The sequence below is a fragment of the Chiroxiphia lanceolata genome, chromosome 11 (assembly GCF_009829145.1).
Source record: "Chiroxiphia lanceolata isolate bChiLan1 chromosome 11, bChiLan1.pri, whole genome shotgun sequence".
NCBI lineage: Eukaryota > Metazoa > Chordata > Aves > Passeriformes > Pipridae > Chiroxiphia > Chiroxiphia lanceolata.
This window is the reverse complement of record NC_045647.1, coordinates 7,004,208-7,022,054: the sequence shown is the minus strand read 5'-3', so window position 1 is coordinate 7,022,054 and position 17,847 is coordinate 7,004,208. Positions and strand designations below refer to the sequence as shown.

Sequence of the window (17,847 nt, the reverse complement as noted above, 5' to 3'; positions counted from 1 at the left end):
GGATCTGCTCCCCCTGGTTGAATACTCACTATTGACATCAGTGTTAAGACGTAGTGCTGTAGGTTGGCTCCATGGTAGGCGACCATCCTGCTGTCAGCCACCACCATCACCTCCACAAACCGCGGGTAGGAGAGGAACCGCTTCGTTCTCTTGTGGCTCTTCTTTTCACCAGCAGTCCCAGTCTTGTTGCTATCGCCAGAAAAAGAATTCACTTCCAGGCTGTGTTTCAACATCTCCACGTCAGATAATATGCTGCTTTCTGCCCACTGTCTTCTCCAGTGTTTCCGCTTGTTCTTTTTGTGACTGTGCTCATGATCTATGGTTAAAAAACACATAAAAACAAAGTACATTCTGGAGTGAATAAAATACCACATGTATGTTATGTCAAAATACCTATTATTACTTCAACAAAGAGTTAGCAGCTAACTGAAAGAGAAGCATTCTGTGTAAGCTCACCATGTAATCCAACATCCAAGGCTTAAATTTTAAAGTCATCCTGGGGACGCCAGTGGCACTTAAGAGGTGGACATTCCTGTCAAGGCTTCCCTGCAGCAGAGCTGTCTCCTTGCCCATGCAGGAGGGATGGAGCCTGGTGATGGTAATTAGCCACCACAGCGGCCGTGTGAGGATTCTGGGCACGTCCAAGGTGGCCAGGAAACCACAGGAAACAAAGGTCCAAATCCTGTATTTCTAACTCAGGCATGAAGGACGGCAGGATTTGGCCTTCATAGCGAAGCAATTATATATGATTTATTTCTGTCTCTAACAATAACACGGCTGGGCTTCAGTTCCCCCCCTCCCTTTATTATTCTGTGCTACAGGAATGGTAAAGGTCATCTAATAGCACAGCTGCCACTGGCGAAAGAATAGAATTCAGGAAGTTTCACATATACTGCTTTTGATATTCAATTAGGCCAAACATAAAAGCAGCCTGAAAATATACTCCATGCTGATACAAAGACGACAAAGTGAAGAGGGAGAACAGGCAAATAAAACATATGGAACATGTACAATTAAGATTTACCATCTGATTAGTATGTAATTATAGCATTATTTAAATGTAAGAGCAAAATCAGTCTTATTTGATGCCACTTAATTTTTAATCAGTTCATCATAGGAAGTAGCTAATTGAATGTGATTCATCCATGAGAGACTGTTCGTTTCTGCATTTAATATAAAGCCAGATCTGAACTACTCATCTACAACTCCAGGCCACAACCCTCACGCTCTTTGTAGCTTTAGTTTAATTTCTTCACGGTGGTGAAAAATATCAGATTTCCTTATCTGACCCACTGAGTAGGTTAGAGGAAGCATAATATTAGGGAACAAAGGAATATTCAATGCTCAAACAAGATTGAAATGATAGGAAACTTCTTAGTTATTTTTCCTGGGTAGTTTCCTTTTAGGAATAGTTGTAATAATTTCCAAAAAGAAATACATTCTCTAATATCACGGCAGGCAAAGGAGATCAGCCAGCTTCTACCTATGTGAAAAATACTATCCTTTTGCCCTATGTGTAAATAGCCAACAGAGTATTTAAGAATTAAATCCTGTTTACTGGGAACTACCAAAGTCCTATAAATTCTTCTTTCTTGATATAGTCCAGACCACCTTAATACAGCAGAGAGTCCGCAGTTATTTGAGTAAGAATTCGAGAAAGCCAATGGCATTTGTGGTTATAATTGGATTGCCCTAGTTCCTCTGCTCTAATCAATGCCCTTGTGTTGGCAAGGTTGTGCTCTCATGCTGGCACAGCTTCGTGGGCAACCATGACATTATCCCGACTCATTCAGTGCCAATCAGTGTGGGAAGCCAACTATGCATACAAATAATTTAAAGGTGAGAAGAGGACCAGACTGAGGAGAAAGCACTAACCTCAGTCCTTCAGCCAGTTCCCCTCCTCTCTGCACCCTCAGCCAGCCACTTGAATTTCCCTTTTAAATAACTAACTTCCAAAAGGAGCAGGTGCTCAAGGAAAAATGAGTTAAGGGTGAGGAGATGCTCAACGAGGCTCTGACGACTGTGGTGTGAAGCCAGAGCTCTGCACCATCCTCTACCATGGCTCCACAGAGCCCCAAATGGGACCATGAGGCTCAGGTGCCTTCTTCTCTGGCCTGCCTAGCAGAGGGAGGTTAGATGGCAATAGAAGAGGGAAATGCAAAGGATTCTTTGCAGACACCTATTACACAGGAGGTGTATAAAAGAAATAAACTGATATTCACCGGGCTTGCAATGAAAACCTGCAGCTGGTATTGCACATGAAAAAAACCCCAACAAATCCACCCATAACTCAGAGAGGCCCATGTGAAATGCAATGTCTAGCTCCAAGAGCCCTGACCTGACCCACCATGCAGGAGAATCAGAGCCCAGCATAGCCAGGTATGCCCAGCACAGAGCAAAAACTACCTTCCTTTTTGTTGCAGAGATCTGGCACAGTGTCATAGAGTCATTTAGGCTGGAAAAGACCCTTAAGATCATCAAGTCCAATCATTAACCTAATGCTGCCAACTGTCGGTACAGTATCAGTGTTCTTCCCCCATCCAGCACACAAATCAGATAAATCATCCCTTCAAAAACATCGTACTTTTTTCCAGGCATGATGCCACTCCAGCACTTGGAGCATGTTATTTGGACAGGTCATGTATTGTGTGTTTGCCAGCCTGGTTACTGGAAAACCAGGCACCAGTGATGGGGAAGCACTGCTCATGAAGCCACTCCTGGACTTTGATAGTAGTGAGATGTTATCTTCACCCATCTTTCTTGCATATAACTACACTCAGAGATGGTGCACATTCACCTGTAAAAACCTGAATGCTAATGGCTGTGCACTGCTCTCAGCCCATCCATAAAACCCCCACATTAATGGGAGCTGCACACAGGCACTGCCAGTACTCTGTGTACCTGATTTTGGTGATATCCCGCTCCACTACGGTGGCCACGACAGCAATGCTCTGACTGAATGGTGCAATGTGCTGCCCTTCGATCAAGCAGAAGTGAAAATCTCTCACATTACACAAGAAAACTGCAATTTTACAGCTACAGCTTCCTACTGCCACACACAGCGCCAAAAAAAAAGGGTGTGATATTTTTTCCAACTTGTTTTCCTTTTTTTTTCCTATTGTGTTAACATATTAACAGAAATCAAGAAGAAAAATGGTTTGCTTGGCAGGCTCTCAATTCCTGCAATGACCTGAAAAACATCTACCTACACATGGCAGTAATTGGATGGGTTTAAGCAACAAAACATTTTTTTTTAATTTGCAGAAAAATCAAACCCCAATGAGTAGACAAACCCTCTAAACTATGCATACTACAGATCAATAATTCAAGTATCAGACAAGTCCATGCACTGATTCAACAGTTCATATTCATTTGAGAGGTGGATAAAGGCTGCTGGCATAATGTCCGTTTTACTGCATGCTTTACTAAGACAATCTACACTATTTCCACTGTGTTTAAAAGACCTGGAGGTGTATCCTAATTCTTCTTCTGCTTGGTTTCTCCTTTGTAATGTAGGACTTAAAATAGAGACCAAATTCTGTGACAGGGATATTCCCTCTGATGGCATCTTCCCACTCCTGCCATTTATTTTCGCTTGTGCAAGAAGCCTCAGCCCAGAACTCATTCAGCTGATTTATGGATGATTCCTGCTGGTTAATGTACTTTGGATCTATCAAAGAAAGAGGGCAGGGAAGACTCTGGCCCTACATGAGTACTTCGCCTGCATGAAAGGGTGACAAGGCAGAGTCAGGAACTGCTTTTGAAATAGTAGCTATTGTTACATTAAAATCAAAGATTAAAAGAAGGAACAATACCTTAACCCAACAGTTCTAATCCTTTCCATTTCTACGTTAACTTGTCCTTGGAATAGAAAGCAATTTGCTCAATTAAATAAGACATGTAACAATTCAAGCAATTCCAGTTCAGCTCCAAGTTCATAAGAGTTGCACATAGCACGGGAAAAAATGTGAAAGAGAAAGAGAGAGTAAAAGCAAGAGAGGGGCAAAAAAATCTATTTCTTGAGCTACAAACATTAACATCATCTCCCTGCTAGAAAAGGCATGTGATCCTTTCAAACCAACTTATGACAATAACTTTTCTGAATGTGTGACCTAGGATTTTTAACAAAGTTTGCCACTCAGTGGTTGGCCCACAACACTCCTAGACCTGCTCTGATCCAGCTGGGCAGATGAGAAAACTATCATTTGGAAGCTAATTATTTATTGCACCCCCCCATAAAGCAGATCAAAATTCAGCTGAGCTCCATCAGGGCAATCAGTCAGCATGTGACCCATCTCTCTTGGGCAGGAGCCCCAGCAGCAAACTCTGCCCAAATGCATCAGTACAAATTCCAGCTACAGAGGCTGGCTGGAATTTACTGCCTCTAGCTGGTACAAAAGCAGCCGTCTAAGGGACTGCCATCACTTGGAAAACAGAGGGGAGAGAGGCAAAATGGATTTTCCTTCATGCAGAGATCAGACTGGCAGAAATCAAGCCAGATTTTTAGGCTCTTCTTGCCAGGAAAAAGGATGGAAGCTGGCTCCTCTTTAGGACAAAAACAGGTCCTAAGCTGGACCAAAGGATTCTTCTAGCCCTGGCTCTGTTTTAGTTCTCTATCAGTATGTTTTATATCTCTATCTACCTTCCAATATATCTCCAGATATATCTCAGATGGATTTGCATGAGGCCAAATTCTCACCTCTGTTACTGTGGGGGTGCTGTTGTAGCAAGCATAAGCCAGAGCTGAACACACCTTCTCTGACAGCAGCTTCTCAGACAACAGCCAGGGATGGAAACAATAACAGGGGACCAGCTGCTGCCTTACTCTGTACCACACTGATATGACCAGTTCTATGAGCAGGACTAATCCTGCCTTCCCTCTGGATAGCTCCTTGACTGTGCAATCAGAGCTGCTGCTATAGATGGAAAGGGAAAACAGATTTTATTGACAGAGACGAGATAATGGCCTACATCAGAAGGGAAATGAAGGATCCAGGCCAGCTGGGATCCAAAGAGAAAGATATTCTGCACTAAGGGTGTAAATGAAAGTTTGCTCAATTTCTCTAATCTGCAAACCAGAAAGTGTTCAACTTTTAATTAACCTGAACCCACTCAACAGAGACCAACTAGGGTTTCAACCTTTGTCAGCAAGAACTGCACACAACTGCACAGATCAAGCTTTCATGGTTGGAATAACGGCAATGCAGTAAAATAAGTGCACTTTCACAAGTACCACTCTTAGAGCAATACAAAGGAGGGAAGCTGTGATTTCCCCATGTTGTTCATACTTTCCTTTGAATTAGGAAACAGTCTGGTCTCAGAAGAGTTCCCTCCCAAACTGTTACAGTCGGATCAAAATCTTGGGCTTCTAAAAAGAACTCTTCTTTGCTACCAAGAGAAATACTTGCATGGATGAATCATAAGCCCTCATGAACCAGGCACTCCTGCTTGTTAACTTTCTCACCCTTACTGCACTTTGAACTTCGCACATACACTTCAGAAAGTGGTTTCCTAAGTGTCCAGATGGAGCAACGTTCAGGTTCTCAGACAGGTCCGTGTCTAGGAGCACCTGCAGCTGAAGTCAGTCCCACATGTCAAGCCTGGAATTTTTGTTTGCAATATGTAAAAATATTAAGGCCAGAAAGCACGGCTACGTAGCTATGAGCAGTTCAGACTGGCATGAAGCATTGCTGATGGAAAAATCAACAGTTCCACCCCTATTCACCCACTGCAACCTCTGGTGGCTTTGGCTATAGACACCTCAGCCTTGGAGGTGCCAAAGCTCAAGGTGATGCTGAACCCTGATGTCTTTCAGGGTGACCCTGCATTTCTGCTTACTTGAACCAGAACACTTGAGAACCACGAACTTGCAGTTTGCACCAGTCAACTTTTCTCAGTAATAGAATATTCTCTGGTTTGTACCATGCAAACACCAAAGGCCACACATACTCTAGACACTTCCTTTCCTGATGATGAATATCAGAATGCATTCCAGCCTAAAAGACCTTTTTTCTGCCTAGGGTAAAAAGCTGTACGTGAAAGCTATCAATTTTGCACAGTAGACAGAAACTAGATTAATGAACAAAACAATAAATTGTGCCTTTAAGAAAGGAAATACTAACAGATGAGCTGAGCATGTGGCAGAAAATGATTCAAGATCATCTTATAGGCAAGATAATTAAATAAGTGCACCTCACCACTGAATTGGTACAACATACAGTGCTGAAAATTACTGCAAACCAGTTCCATAATTTACTGGTTTAGGAAAAAAAATGAAAAAACCCAATTCACCCTGAAATTCACCCTGACCTCACAAGGGACTGTTTTCTAAAGTACATCCCAGTGTTTTTTCCTGTGAGCAGACATGTCTGAGCCAGGCTGTGGGTCAAACTGGTATGAATACACCTACTCTGGTGGCTTTTCAGCACATCAGGAAAACAGCCAGAGCTGCTGCCTTTGGCACTGCCTGGGCTAACGGGACCTATTTGTCTGCAGATCTCTAGAGGTGACACTTGCTGAGCCTGATTTCTGCCTTGCAAGGCGCCTGAGCGCCCAAACTCCCACACTTGCTTGCTCTTAAGGCAACTTTCAACACATAACAGCCACAAGTCCACCAACATGTTAACCCCACTTGTGTCTAGTGATACCTATGAGGTACCATGCCAACAAGAACAACACTGAGATCACCACAACGTCGTACGGTCACTCAGTAAAAGGTAAGAAAAAATATCCTATTAGAAGGAAAGAAATTGCCCAGCAACTGGCCACAGGAATGCTGGCAATGACAATACAGGCACATGGGAAAAGAAGTCACAGAAGAGTCAGTCTATTTTCAGTAGTATATGCCAAAGGGAACAGGCAGAAAGCATCAAAGTGATTCCTCCCTGCTTCTTCCACTTGCCCTTCTTCAGTGGATGTCCACACAGATGAGGTAAAAGTAAACGCAAAACTGCAAGTGTATCCATTTTGATTCCAGGAGAATAATATAACTCTATTCAGTTACAATGTTTAAGTTGCAAAACAATAACCACTCAATAATAATTTGTTTGGTTACAATTTTAGCCTTACTCCTTTAGGGTGCCAGATGGATACTTAATACATTTTCAATAAGGAATTTTAAACCAAAACCAGTTATGGGAGCTGTATCCTTGACTGTGATCAATTTTTTTAACTGAAGTCAGTCTATTACCTTATTTCACTTGCCAACATCACAATGTACCACAAACATTACAGACTGATCCCTTCCCCAGCTTAGCATGGGAAAAGCTTGTGCTTGACATCCCAGGCCCATTTGATCAAGTACTAGTTGGCTCTTACTGTGCTTTTACCTCAATAGGATGCCAGAAATAGAATTAATTACATTGGCATATGGGACTTGTGACATAACTCTCTCCTTTGCTGTTTTTGGGAGGGAAGGAAACCTGAAATAATTAGTATCTGACTAAAAATTACAATTCACTTCCTTAAGATGAGAAACTCTTCTGAGGGAAAGAACTAAGTCAGTGTTTTACCCTGAGGCCAAAAGCAAAGCTGACAGCTTAAACAGACTTTTGAAAGAGCTCAAGGATTGCTCAACCTGGAAGCAAAGGCTTAGGAAAACCTCCCTGCAAACATTCTGTAACCCTGGGGTTACGTGACACCCAGCAGTACAGAATTTGCCTGAAGACCTGCCTGGAAACCAGATACCTAGAATGTGAAATTCTGCTGGATGAAGGAGTTGAAAACAAAAAAAGAGACACGGTTGGAACCAAGACAAACAGTCCAAAAGAAACAGCAAAAATACAAAAGGGCTCTAGACCAACAGCCAGGCTGCAAAGGATCTGTGATCTCACCATGGACCACTCACAAAAACCCAAACACTGAATCCTGTGGAAAGGGAATTCAAAGCTTTTGCCTCAAAACTGCTACAAAATAAATATAATGGGTCTGTAGAAGGAGTAGGAAATTTTCCACCCCTGGCCCCATTCTGCTCCATTGCCAATTCTAACACTGAGTACACACCTTGACCCACAGCAAGAGCTCATCCCCTTCCTGCACCAGTGAAAGGCCATGCTTCATGGAGAGGCTTTAACCACGGTGCCAGATCTCCAACACATCCTCCCCAGAGTCTCCTGATAACACTCTTAACAAACTCATATCCCAGCCACCCCTTCCCAAGCACACGGGAATACAGTGACAGGCCCATCTCCTGCTTGTGCCATGGGTTCACCAGTGACTTCTCATGCAGCTGGGTGCCATTAGGAGAGAGATGACAACCATCTGTATGAGCTGAGTGGGCTGGTGCTAATTATCAAGCAGAAACAGGATCACAGTCATTGAGCTGGCAGCACCAGGCATTTGGTTGCTCAAGACACAGGACAGCAATCCTCTGCTCTGGTGGTTTCCCAGTGTCACATTCAGTGGGAAAGGTTGTTAAAGTTACTATGAAAGTGTAAGCTATTACAAATTACTCATTAATGCAACTGAAAAATCAGTGACATATTACTGATTATGCCACTGGTCCATGTCTAGGAGCACCTGCTGCTGAAGTCAGTCCCACATGTCAAGCCTGGAACTTGTGTTTGCAATATGTAAAAATATCAAGGCCAGAAAGCACGGCTACATAGCTATGAGTAGTATAGTATAGTATGATTATGCTAGCTCAATGGCAAGACTTGGTTCACACTGCTGGTTTCTCTAGTGCCTCTTAGGAACCCTTCTCAGCATGACCTAGACACAGAGCTTCTCTCCTCCTCACCTGGATGGGTACGTGGGGCTTCCCTTTTTGTGCCTTGCCACACATGTACTGGCTCTCCAGTAGTTGAACTGCTTTAACGCTGCAACTGAATGCCCAGCTGCAAATCTGAGACCCTTTTGCATCCGTTTCTGGCAGGTACCAGGATGTGCTAAGCCTGGAGCCTGTGCCTTGCAGCCATCTGTGCTGGTAGTACTTAGTGGTTTTTGGAAGCAACTTCAGCAGGTGAGTCACTGGGCTTTCCCACCTCTGCCGGCAGCGGTGGGGGCACAGCCAGTGCAGCGCAGGTAAGACCTGCTCTGTCCTGCACTCAAATGAGCCCATTTCTAAAACCTCACCACCTCAGCACATATTGCTGCAAGGCCTCTTTGCTGGCTTCAGCCCCTTGGCTCCCCTCCAGAAACAGAAACTGCTCTAATCATCTTCCTACTAGTTTGGCACCATCAGTGTTATTGCTGCTTCTGCCTGAGGAGTTTTGCCCATGGTGGATATTCCTGCTTTAAACACTCTCATTAAGGAACAAGGACTTTGTTCAAGATCCTCACACGTAGCCCCAGAGTCCACATCTAATGCCAGCCTCGGGACAGACACAGCTGGCCAGCAGCAAGTCATGGGAGCAGCAGGCACCCACTATACATTTAGTCCTTGGTTTATTCATCTCAGACCCAAGTGGGATGATGAATATAAAAGAATTATGAAAAATGAGGCAAGACCAGGGAGGTATTTAACTAATGAAGCTGGGAAGGAAATGGGAAGTGCAGATCAGCAAAATGAAGGCAGTGGGTACAAAGAAGGAGCTGCCCAATAATGTTCATTCAGGAGTTCTGCACCAGGGTCACAGAAAATGCTGCAAGGAATTTGCAAAGATTGGAGCAATAGCTGTGCAGGCAGCAGAAGTGGGGCAACAAAAAAGCCCAGTTCTCACAATTACACTCATGGACACAGGGGAATTGTGTCTCAGTGGATGTGAAGGTCATGTCTGTCTCAGAACAAGGGGTGGCTGACAGACAGAATGATTGGGTAACATTCAGTAAAAGGCTAAAGCTATGATAAAACCCAACAAAACTGGAAGAGAAGAGCTCCAGAGAAGCCAACAACCAAAACACATATACAAATACATCAACAACAGAAAACAAGGAAAATGAGAGAAAGGAGAAGTAGCAGAAAGACACAAGATATAGAGCAAGAGATAGCCTGAAGTGGTTTATTCAGGTGATGACCAGAGGCAGTGTCCTGTTGGCACCTGGAGCTGGACATCTCTCTGCCAGACCAAACCTTCAGGGTTTCATGTGGAAACCAGTGGGTAGGGCTCACTGGCCTGCTCCTGGTGGAGGGTCATACTGGATGGGGGGCTTGGAGAGCTGCTGCCAGCCCCCTGAAGGCGTCCGGCACGTGGACACGGCTCCCTCCGCACCACAGGATGCAGCTCCCCGCCTTTTATCACTGGAGTCAGACTGTTCCTCTGCGGGGCGCAGGAAAGCTCCGTGCTCCAGCTTCGCAATGAGCCACTTCCTTTTTTTTCTTTTTTTAGGATTGCAATTTCTTTTCTCTTCCTCCTCCACCTCAAAAAGGCGGATATTTAATAACTGGGATCGGAAGAGCCTGCTATCGTGAAGCGATGGGTGGTAGCGGCGCTGCACCTAGTGACATCACACTGTCAGCCCGGCCAAGCCTTCATCCCGTCAGGGCTATTCAGTGCAACACAACTAATTACTCTGCCAGATCCTCGGCCAGATGACAAATTGATTCACAGCACTAACTAAAAGAAGGGAAGGAGAAGAAATTGCACCATTTCCTATGACTGAAACCTACATTAACCTGTTACCCCAAGGAAAACTTTGTCAAAAGTTTTTATTGCGGTGGCTGAGCTATACGCCAGACGGCTGAAGTGCATTGCCAGAGACCTCAGTGCTGTGCTATGAAAAGTTCATCTGCAGAGCACAGTTTGCATTCGATATCCATCAGTGTTCAGAGGAAAAGGATCTTTTTTTCAGAACATCTGCAGAGTATCTTGTATGTCAGAGGACCTAAAGCTGTTATCAGAAACTGCTAATTAAAATGTAACAAAAGCAAATACCTGTTTTTCTAAGCTGACCCGAGGACGCTGAAAACTAAAAGTAAGACCAGGGAGACTGCTGGAAATGAAAGCTTTTACTCAGTCTGTCAATGAATTCACAAGGGAAAGTTTCCTGGAATACTGCAAGAAGTCTAGAATTACATCATCATGGCAAGGGCACACCAGCATGTTGCTTATTAATCATTTCCAGGAAGCAGGAAGAAGACTATCAGAAAGTAATTTTTAATAGTACCACTGCCCGGCAATGTGGGCTCCCTTGCTCACTGCAGGGTGGGTACCTCAGATTTCCCGCGCATGAATTTCCTCTTTGAGCGAATTTCCACCCCTGCCAGAAACCTGCGGTGCAAACACACCATTTCACACGTTCTTCTGACAAAAGACTGGATTCACACAACATCCCACAGCTATGACTAATCCTAAACTCTCATGAAACCATTCTTCCCTGGTACGAGTGAGAGATGTACCCTGTCCCAAACAGTGAGTGCTGATAGACTTTGCATGTTCACGGCTCCAAAGACATGAGACACCTTCACTCACCAGACATAACCCCAGGGAGGACACCAAAGTTCAGCATTGCCCAAGCTGCCCTGAACTTGCTCCTTAAACGAAATGACCAAGACTTGTTCACCATACACGTATGACCATAGCATCACTCCCTTTCAAAAGCTTGGACAATGGTAAAAAAGAGAGGCAGAGATGGAGGGAAAGAGAATAGGAGGACAAATAAGATCTCATGCCTATCAGGAACCTTTAAGCTTGTATTTGAGAGGTGAGACCTTCTCCCTCCACTGCATGAAGCAACTGAGCAGAGCAAGAAAACAAAGGCAAGTGAGAAGCAGAGCATGTTGGAAAAGAGGAGGAAGAGACATACACCATGTAGGTAATACCACAGAGGGAGTATTATTCTTCTGGATCACGATCCAGAAGAATAATACCCTAAATGGAAGCTATGATACAGGGGGGTGAAATACAGCACACTGTTACAGCAGCACAGTCAAGTCCACAAGCCAAAGTCAGAGCCCTCCCAGCTACCTTTGATTCAATGAGTCCTGTGATCTGCTGCTCCGTTCCTCCAAGGGCTACTGATGCAATGTGCCAGATTCCGTGTTTCTTTCCAACTGTTCTGAGTCTCCTGCATCTGATCTCAAAGAAGGGAGCAGAAACAGCTGGAAGAGAGAAACCAGAATGGCATAGTCCAGCAGCAACCCTTGGAAGAACAAACAATGACAGCCTTGTGAGAGGTACCATTGTACCCCAGCACATATGCTTGCATGTGGACTTGTATCCACATGTCTCCTAGAAGAAACATATGTTGCTAGTGCTCTGGCTGGCCACAGAGCATCAGAGCATCTTCTGACTTAGCATGATCAGTGCAAGCTGAACAGACTGACAGCTCAACAGCACAGCCATGATCCACGGTCATGGGTGCCAAACAAGTCACGCATGCTAAATGCATCCTAATTTTGGCACCACGCTTCTCCTCCAGTGATACCTTCACTCCCTGAGCAACTCCACCTACTTTGCAGCATATGAGCAGCTTGCAGCCCATGCAAGGGGACCCAGTCAAGGTCTACTCTGCTTAGGCTTTAAAGCTCCTGAAGATCTAGCTGCAAGCCAAAGAAAGAGGACAAAACAGCAGGTGAAACAGGAGACTGAAGGAATAAGCTTCTTCAGAGAAAATTTAGGTATTTGCTGCCAAAGGAGAGGATTAGTTGTGAACATCAGGAAGTCAACAAAGCAGAGAGCAGCAGGAGGCCACTGCAGATAACAGGGACAGTAGGAGCACGGCTATTGCTCATGAAGGCACGTGAAGGGGAGATAAAAAGGCCTGTGCTCTTTCATATGTGCAAAGACTAGAAAGAAGGAGTGAGGAGGTCATGGAGATGGTGGTGGTGGAGGAAGGGCCACAAGGAAAAAGAAAAAGCCTTTGAAAATGAACCGTGGAAAAGTGATTAATATGGGAAGAACTGTTAGGGTTGGTGTTAGGACCTTCTCATTTCCACTAGAAGGAAAAGACATGCAACAGCCAGATTTGGGGAGGGAAAACCAGGAGCACAGCAAGACCAAGACAGAAGGATGTTATTTAAAGGACAGGAACAGAATATCAGACAGAGAGCAAATAAGATTAGGATGGTTAGGAATTACCACGGATGGTTAGGTAGGAGAAAACAGAAAACAAGTTTTAGAGGCTCATAGGATATTTAAGGCAAGACAGCCCAAAGGATCTCTTGCCAGCCTTACAGCAGGGATGAAAGGGAAACTGGAACATTTTTCCTGACCGCAACTTCCTTATAACCCATTACTAGAAAGCACAGGCGCACCACATCTCTCCAGGACAGCATTACTATCACGAGCCCAGTCCTAGCGCACACAACACCATTTCTGGAGGGGTCCCTCAACTCCACATCCCTTCTGTCCCACACAAACCTCCTGCCTTTTAGCTGCAAACAGCACTTTTAAGTGCCAAATCATCAAGGGCAGTAACAAAATGAGTACCTGGCGTATCACAAGTCTGCCTGTCCCCTGAAGAGTTGGTTGGAGGTGTCCGGTGTCGGTAGACAAGATGTGGTTTATTGTGTTCTTCTTCATACTCCTGTTCTTCAAGTGATAGCAGCGGCTCTACAAAATAGTCCCCATCGTCAGACTTGAATGTGCCTAGCTGAAAGGGACCGGACAGAGGAAAAGGTGGTCAGCTTTGGGTGATGACAAACCACCAAGCAGCACTACCCCACAAAGTGAGCAGTTAACAAAGGAGGTGTGTGACTGCCCAGTTCTACAGCGACCCCTGTGAAGGTACAGGCTGGAGCTCCAGCTTCAGTCACACTGCTTGCACCCACACTGGGTTGCACTGCTTCCTTCAGTCATCCCACTGGAGCTCACAGAGAGATAATTACTAGTCATAGGCAGGGAGTGTGAGAGGGGCACATCTGCCAGACCCCATCCCTATGTCAGTGATGTTTCCAAGCCACCCCTGCCTGAGGGGCAATGGTGCTGTAACATGCTGGAGGCCCCAGTATGACCCCATCACATGCTGGTTTCACACAGCATTTCTCTCTAAGATAGGCTTTAAACCCACATGTAAGGACCAGAGGGCAGTGTCCAGCCACTGAAATCCCTGCTTATGAGAAGACACCAACACTCCTAGTTGCACATGACTAGGAATGTAGGGATTTGGTGGGCAAATAAAAGACATCCAAGGGAAAAACCATCCTACAACCATCCCAGACTGGGATGCTGGACCAGTAACTGGGAGGGAGGCCCACCCAGCCACACACACATGCCCAAGCCTAGGTACACACACGCACCCAGAGGAGCTGCTGGACCGGACAGAGCCAGCAGAGGCTTCTGGGAAGCTCCTGGGAGTGGTAATCCGGGGGGCTGAAAGGCACCAGGGCAGACACAAGAGTCAGCCCTTCTGGGAGCTTCTGCTCATCCCGGTGCCAACATCCCTGGACTAAAGAGCACCAGGCTGGGGTACCAGGCAGCGGGCCATGGTCCTGCCCCGCGGTGCCGGGTGGTCCCGGACCGGCGCTGCTGGGGAGTCCCCTGTCACACCCCCTGGCACTGCGGGGGCAGGCGGGTGTCCGTGCCCGGGTCCATCCCGCGGATCGAGCCCCGGGGTGCCGCTGGGTGGCAGTTTTTCCCCCAAAAACGGCGGAGCAGGAGGGGCTCACCCCGGAACCCGACGGAATAATGAACGCGGGGTGGGAGAAATCCCCGAGCGGGGCGAGCCGGTGCCGCCAGCGGCGGCCGAGGGCGGGGGAAGGGGCCGGTCCCAAAGCTCTGCCCAACCCTCCATCGCCCTGCTCCTCCTCCTCCTCCTCCTCGCTTCCGCCCCGGCGCGCCGCCCCTGGGCGCCCGGCGGGGCCCGGCCGGGAGCGGGGTGCGGGTCTCACCATCCCGGAGCAGAGGCTGATGACGGCGGTGAGCCGCGGGCGGGCATTGACGTGCCCCCGGTAGAAGCAGTGCTTCACGTCGGCGTCGGCCGCCTCGGCGTACAGGCGCCGCTGGTCGGCGGCGGGCTCTCCCAGGAGGCTGACGGTGAAGAGCGGGGCGATGAAGGCCGAGCTGGCCGTCAGGTTGAAGAGGAACTGCTGCCCGAAGGCGGACAGCCTGTAGTGCGCCTTGGGGGAGGCGGCGGCGGCCGCCGTCCAGGCGTCGGGGGCAGCGCTGGTGCTCCGCCGGCGCCGCCTGAAGTGGACATCGGTGGGGAAGGGCTCGCCGAACTCATTCACCCGGGTAGGAGTCACGATCTCGTACTCGCTGAGCTTCTCCAGCAGCTGGGCTGCGAGGGGAGAGAGATGCACATGTCGCTGAGCGGGGTGGCCGAGCTCCGCGCCCCCCGGGGGGGCGGCAGCCCAGCACCCCTCCCCACCCGCGCCCCGCCCCTCCCCGAGCACCCCCTTACCTTGCCTGGGGTGCAGCTTCTGCCTCCTCGCTCCCGTCCTCAAGCCGTCGATGAAGAGCGTGGTGAGTGCCAGCGCCAGCGGCGCCAGCTGCATGGTGCTGCGCGCTGTCCTCGGAGGAGCAGCCTTCCCCGCGCTCCGCTTCTCCCCCTCCCTCCTCTTCCTCCCTGTCCCACTTTTTACTCCTTCTTTATTTTTTTTTTTTTCCCCTTCCTTTCGTCCCTCTCTCCCCCCTCCCCGCCCCCGGAGCGCTGCCGGGGGAAGGCGCCGGAGCCGGGCGGTGTTAGGGGCGGGCGGGCCGGCGGGGCGCGGGGCGCCGAGGGCCGCGCATGGTGCGCGGGGGCGGACGGGCCGGGGTCGGGACCGACGGGCCGGGACGGGGGAGCCGCCCGCCCGCCCGCCTGCCTGCCTTGCCTGCTCTCCCTCGCTTTCCGCCTCTCCCCCCGTCGGGCTGGTGGACGGGGCGCTCCCGGGAGTCAATTTAAGGGGGCGGGCTCCATAGATCAAGCAGGAGGAAAGATCCCGCCCTTGCAGGAGCAGGGACAGCCCTTCCTCTCTCCCCCACTCCCCTCCTTCCAGCATGTCACTTTCTTTCATTCCCGACGAGCGCCGAAGTCTCGGGGTTTGGCCAAGACAAGCCATCGCTGTGGCTGGACGGGGCGGGCCGGGGGGAGCCGCTCCCCGCCGGCTCCTTCCAAGAGACTTTAAAATCGCAAAGTGGCCCGGGCAGAGCGGCACCGGCAGCTGCCTGGTCTGCCAGGTCCTGGGGGGAAGAGCCACTTTGTCACTCACCGGGAGGAGAGCTGAGTTTTCTTACATAATTGATGGTTTTCCTTTCCTTTTTTTTTTTAAGGCAGCTCGAAGAAGTGGACCAGTAATCGAAGAATCCCCCCGTGTGACCCTTCTTTCAGCAGTTGTTTTCTTCTGCATTTCTCAGATAAGAGACAAATCAAGCAAGTTTTGTTTAGGGTTATATTTATGTTGTGCAGTTTTCAGGCACCCTGAGGGAAAAGAAAGAGTATTTCCTTATCTGAGTTTGTTTTGTTTTACAATTTGAAAGTTTTCTGTAAAAATTTAAGACATCCTTCAGAAGTAAATGTAGTTAAGCATTGTCTTCTACCCCTTCCTCAAACCAAACCCCCAAACCTTGGTTTAAAAGGCTTTTAAACCTTCAAAGCCTGTAGGCAAGGCAAAAGAAAATAGATATCTGGAAGTTTGATTTGCACTTCCATAGAAAATTTCTAAGTTCTGTACTTTCTTCACTTGACTTTGGGACAAAGAACAGAATGCCAGTATTTGCTGCAGAAAGGGAAAGCTTTAAAATAAAAATCAATTCAGGATCTACTTCCGGGCAAAATATCACCTCCTGGCTCTTCAAAACAACTGATGAATTCCTAGAAACCTCAACTGTTAGCAGTAAATTATTAATTTTGTATGATGAATATAAAAGTCAGAGTAAGCAAAGCACCACCTGTAAAGCTGTGCATCTTCAACCCTACAGTTGACTCTCTGGGGGTAGGAGGGCTGGAGGCAGGCCCTCAGCAGTGCCTGATTCTCCAGGATTGTGGAGACCCAAGTCAAGACACCCTTGGGGCAAGGTGTAATGGCACATAACCTCCCCATGTAGCATCGTGCCCACGCTTATAAAGCATGGTTTAATTAAAGTTTCGGATGCTTTCAATAAGATAACTCACCCATATTGGCTGGGAGGTGTTGACAAAGCTCAGGTGCTTCCAGAGTGGAGTTGCCTTGTGTGCAGACAAGTCTGACAGCAGTGTTGGGTCTTCTCACCATGTCCAGCCTTCGGCCTGGTGTGAGCAGCCTGATGGCCTCTGAGTTCTGGGGACAGAGTTGTCCCCTGCTTCCATGGTGAGTGTGTAGGAGGGGTGATGTGCCCATTCTGGTATGTGTCATCTACTGCCAGGAGCAAGTTTTCCCAAAACCAAAGATGGTTGTGTCCCAATGCACTCACCTGTTTATGAGTGAACCTGGACCAGATTTGCTTTTCTTGCTGCAAAGGGCCTTGCACAGTAACATTTTCCTGTCCTTGCAGCTGATTGCTCATCCACACATATTAAGAAAGAAATCAATCCTCAGAAGAGGAGCAAGACCAAACTGTTGTAAAATAACGTCAATCTGTAAAGCCTGCCACACATCCCTGGCTTGTATGGCCTTTCCTGGCTCAGCATGAAAGCATGTGGAATTCCCATCTATCCCACACCATTTTGTGTCCCAACTGAGTCGGAAAAGGCACCAAAGTCTTTAGGCTGCTGGATGAACAAAAAGGGGAATCTCATAACACCATCATGTAGCAGCCCAGGCTTCCTTCCAGGTGTGTTTTCTCACCCTGATCCTTTTTCTTTCTTTCTTTGTCTCATCAAATAAATGACTTGACTCATACCTGGAGTAACATCTGCTCCCTGAGCTGAGGTGCTGCTCCATGATGCTTGCAGGAGCACCCTGAACCCTGACCCTCTTCCAGCACCTTCCTACAACTTCCATGTGCCCCAAAGCTTTCAAACTTCACAGGAATACAGGGTGCTTGAGCTTGGGATATGGCCCCAGAAATCATGGCAGGGGAAGGGGAGGCTGTATCCCATGCTCAGGTGGGTGTGGGGATGTATCCTGGG

At 47.6% G+C, this 17,847-nt stretch overlaps 1 protein-coding gene and 1 long non-coding RNA gene across 8 annotated transcripts in view; one reads left to right on the top strand and one right to left on the bottom strand.

Annotated features, from left to right (window-relative positions):
• Positions 1–15,419, bottom strand: part of ADAMTS9 (ADAM metallopeptidase with thrombospondin type 1 motif 9) — an 83,291-nt gene extending 67,872 nt beyond the window's left edge. For 5 of the 7 annotated variants that reach the window (XR_004359059.1, XM_032699149.1, XM_032699152.1 and 2 more), the window contains exons 1-4: positions 15,220–15,419; positions 14,708–15,096; positions 13,308–13,470; positions 30–316 (exon numbers count right to left, since the gene is read on the bottom strand). Coding sequence is in view for 6 of the 7 variants with exons in the window: in XM_032699149.1 (XP_032555040.1) it covers positions 30–316; positions 13,308–13,470; positions 14,708–15,096; positions 15,220–15,313 (933 nt within the window). In the remaining variant the exon portion in view is untranslated. Of the gene's footprint in view, positions 1–29; positions 317–456; positions 572–11,843; positions 11,955–13,307; positions 13,471–14,707; positions 15,097–15,219 lie in introns of those variants that run through there. The other 2 variants (XM_032699154.1, XM_032699155.1) reach the window with 2 other exon arrangements.
• On the top strand, positions 14,655–17,617 carry LOC116792297. The gene is made up of 2 exons (XR_004359060.1): positions 14,655–15,050; positions 16,075–17,617. It is a non-coding gene; the product is annotated as an uncharacterized LOC116792297 (long non-coding RNA).
• Positions 17,618–17,847: the final 230 nt, after the last annotated feature.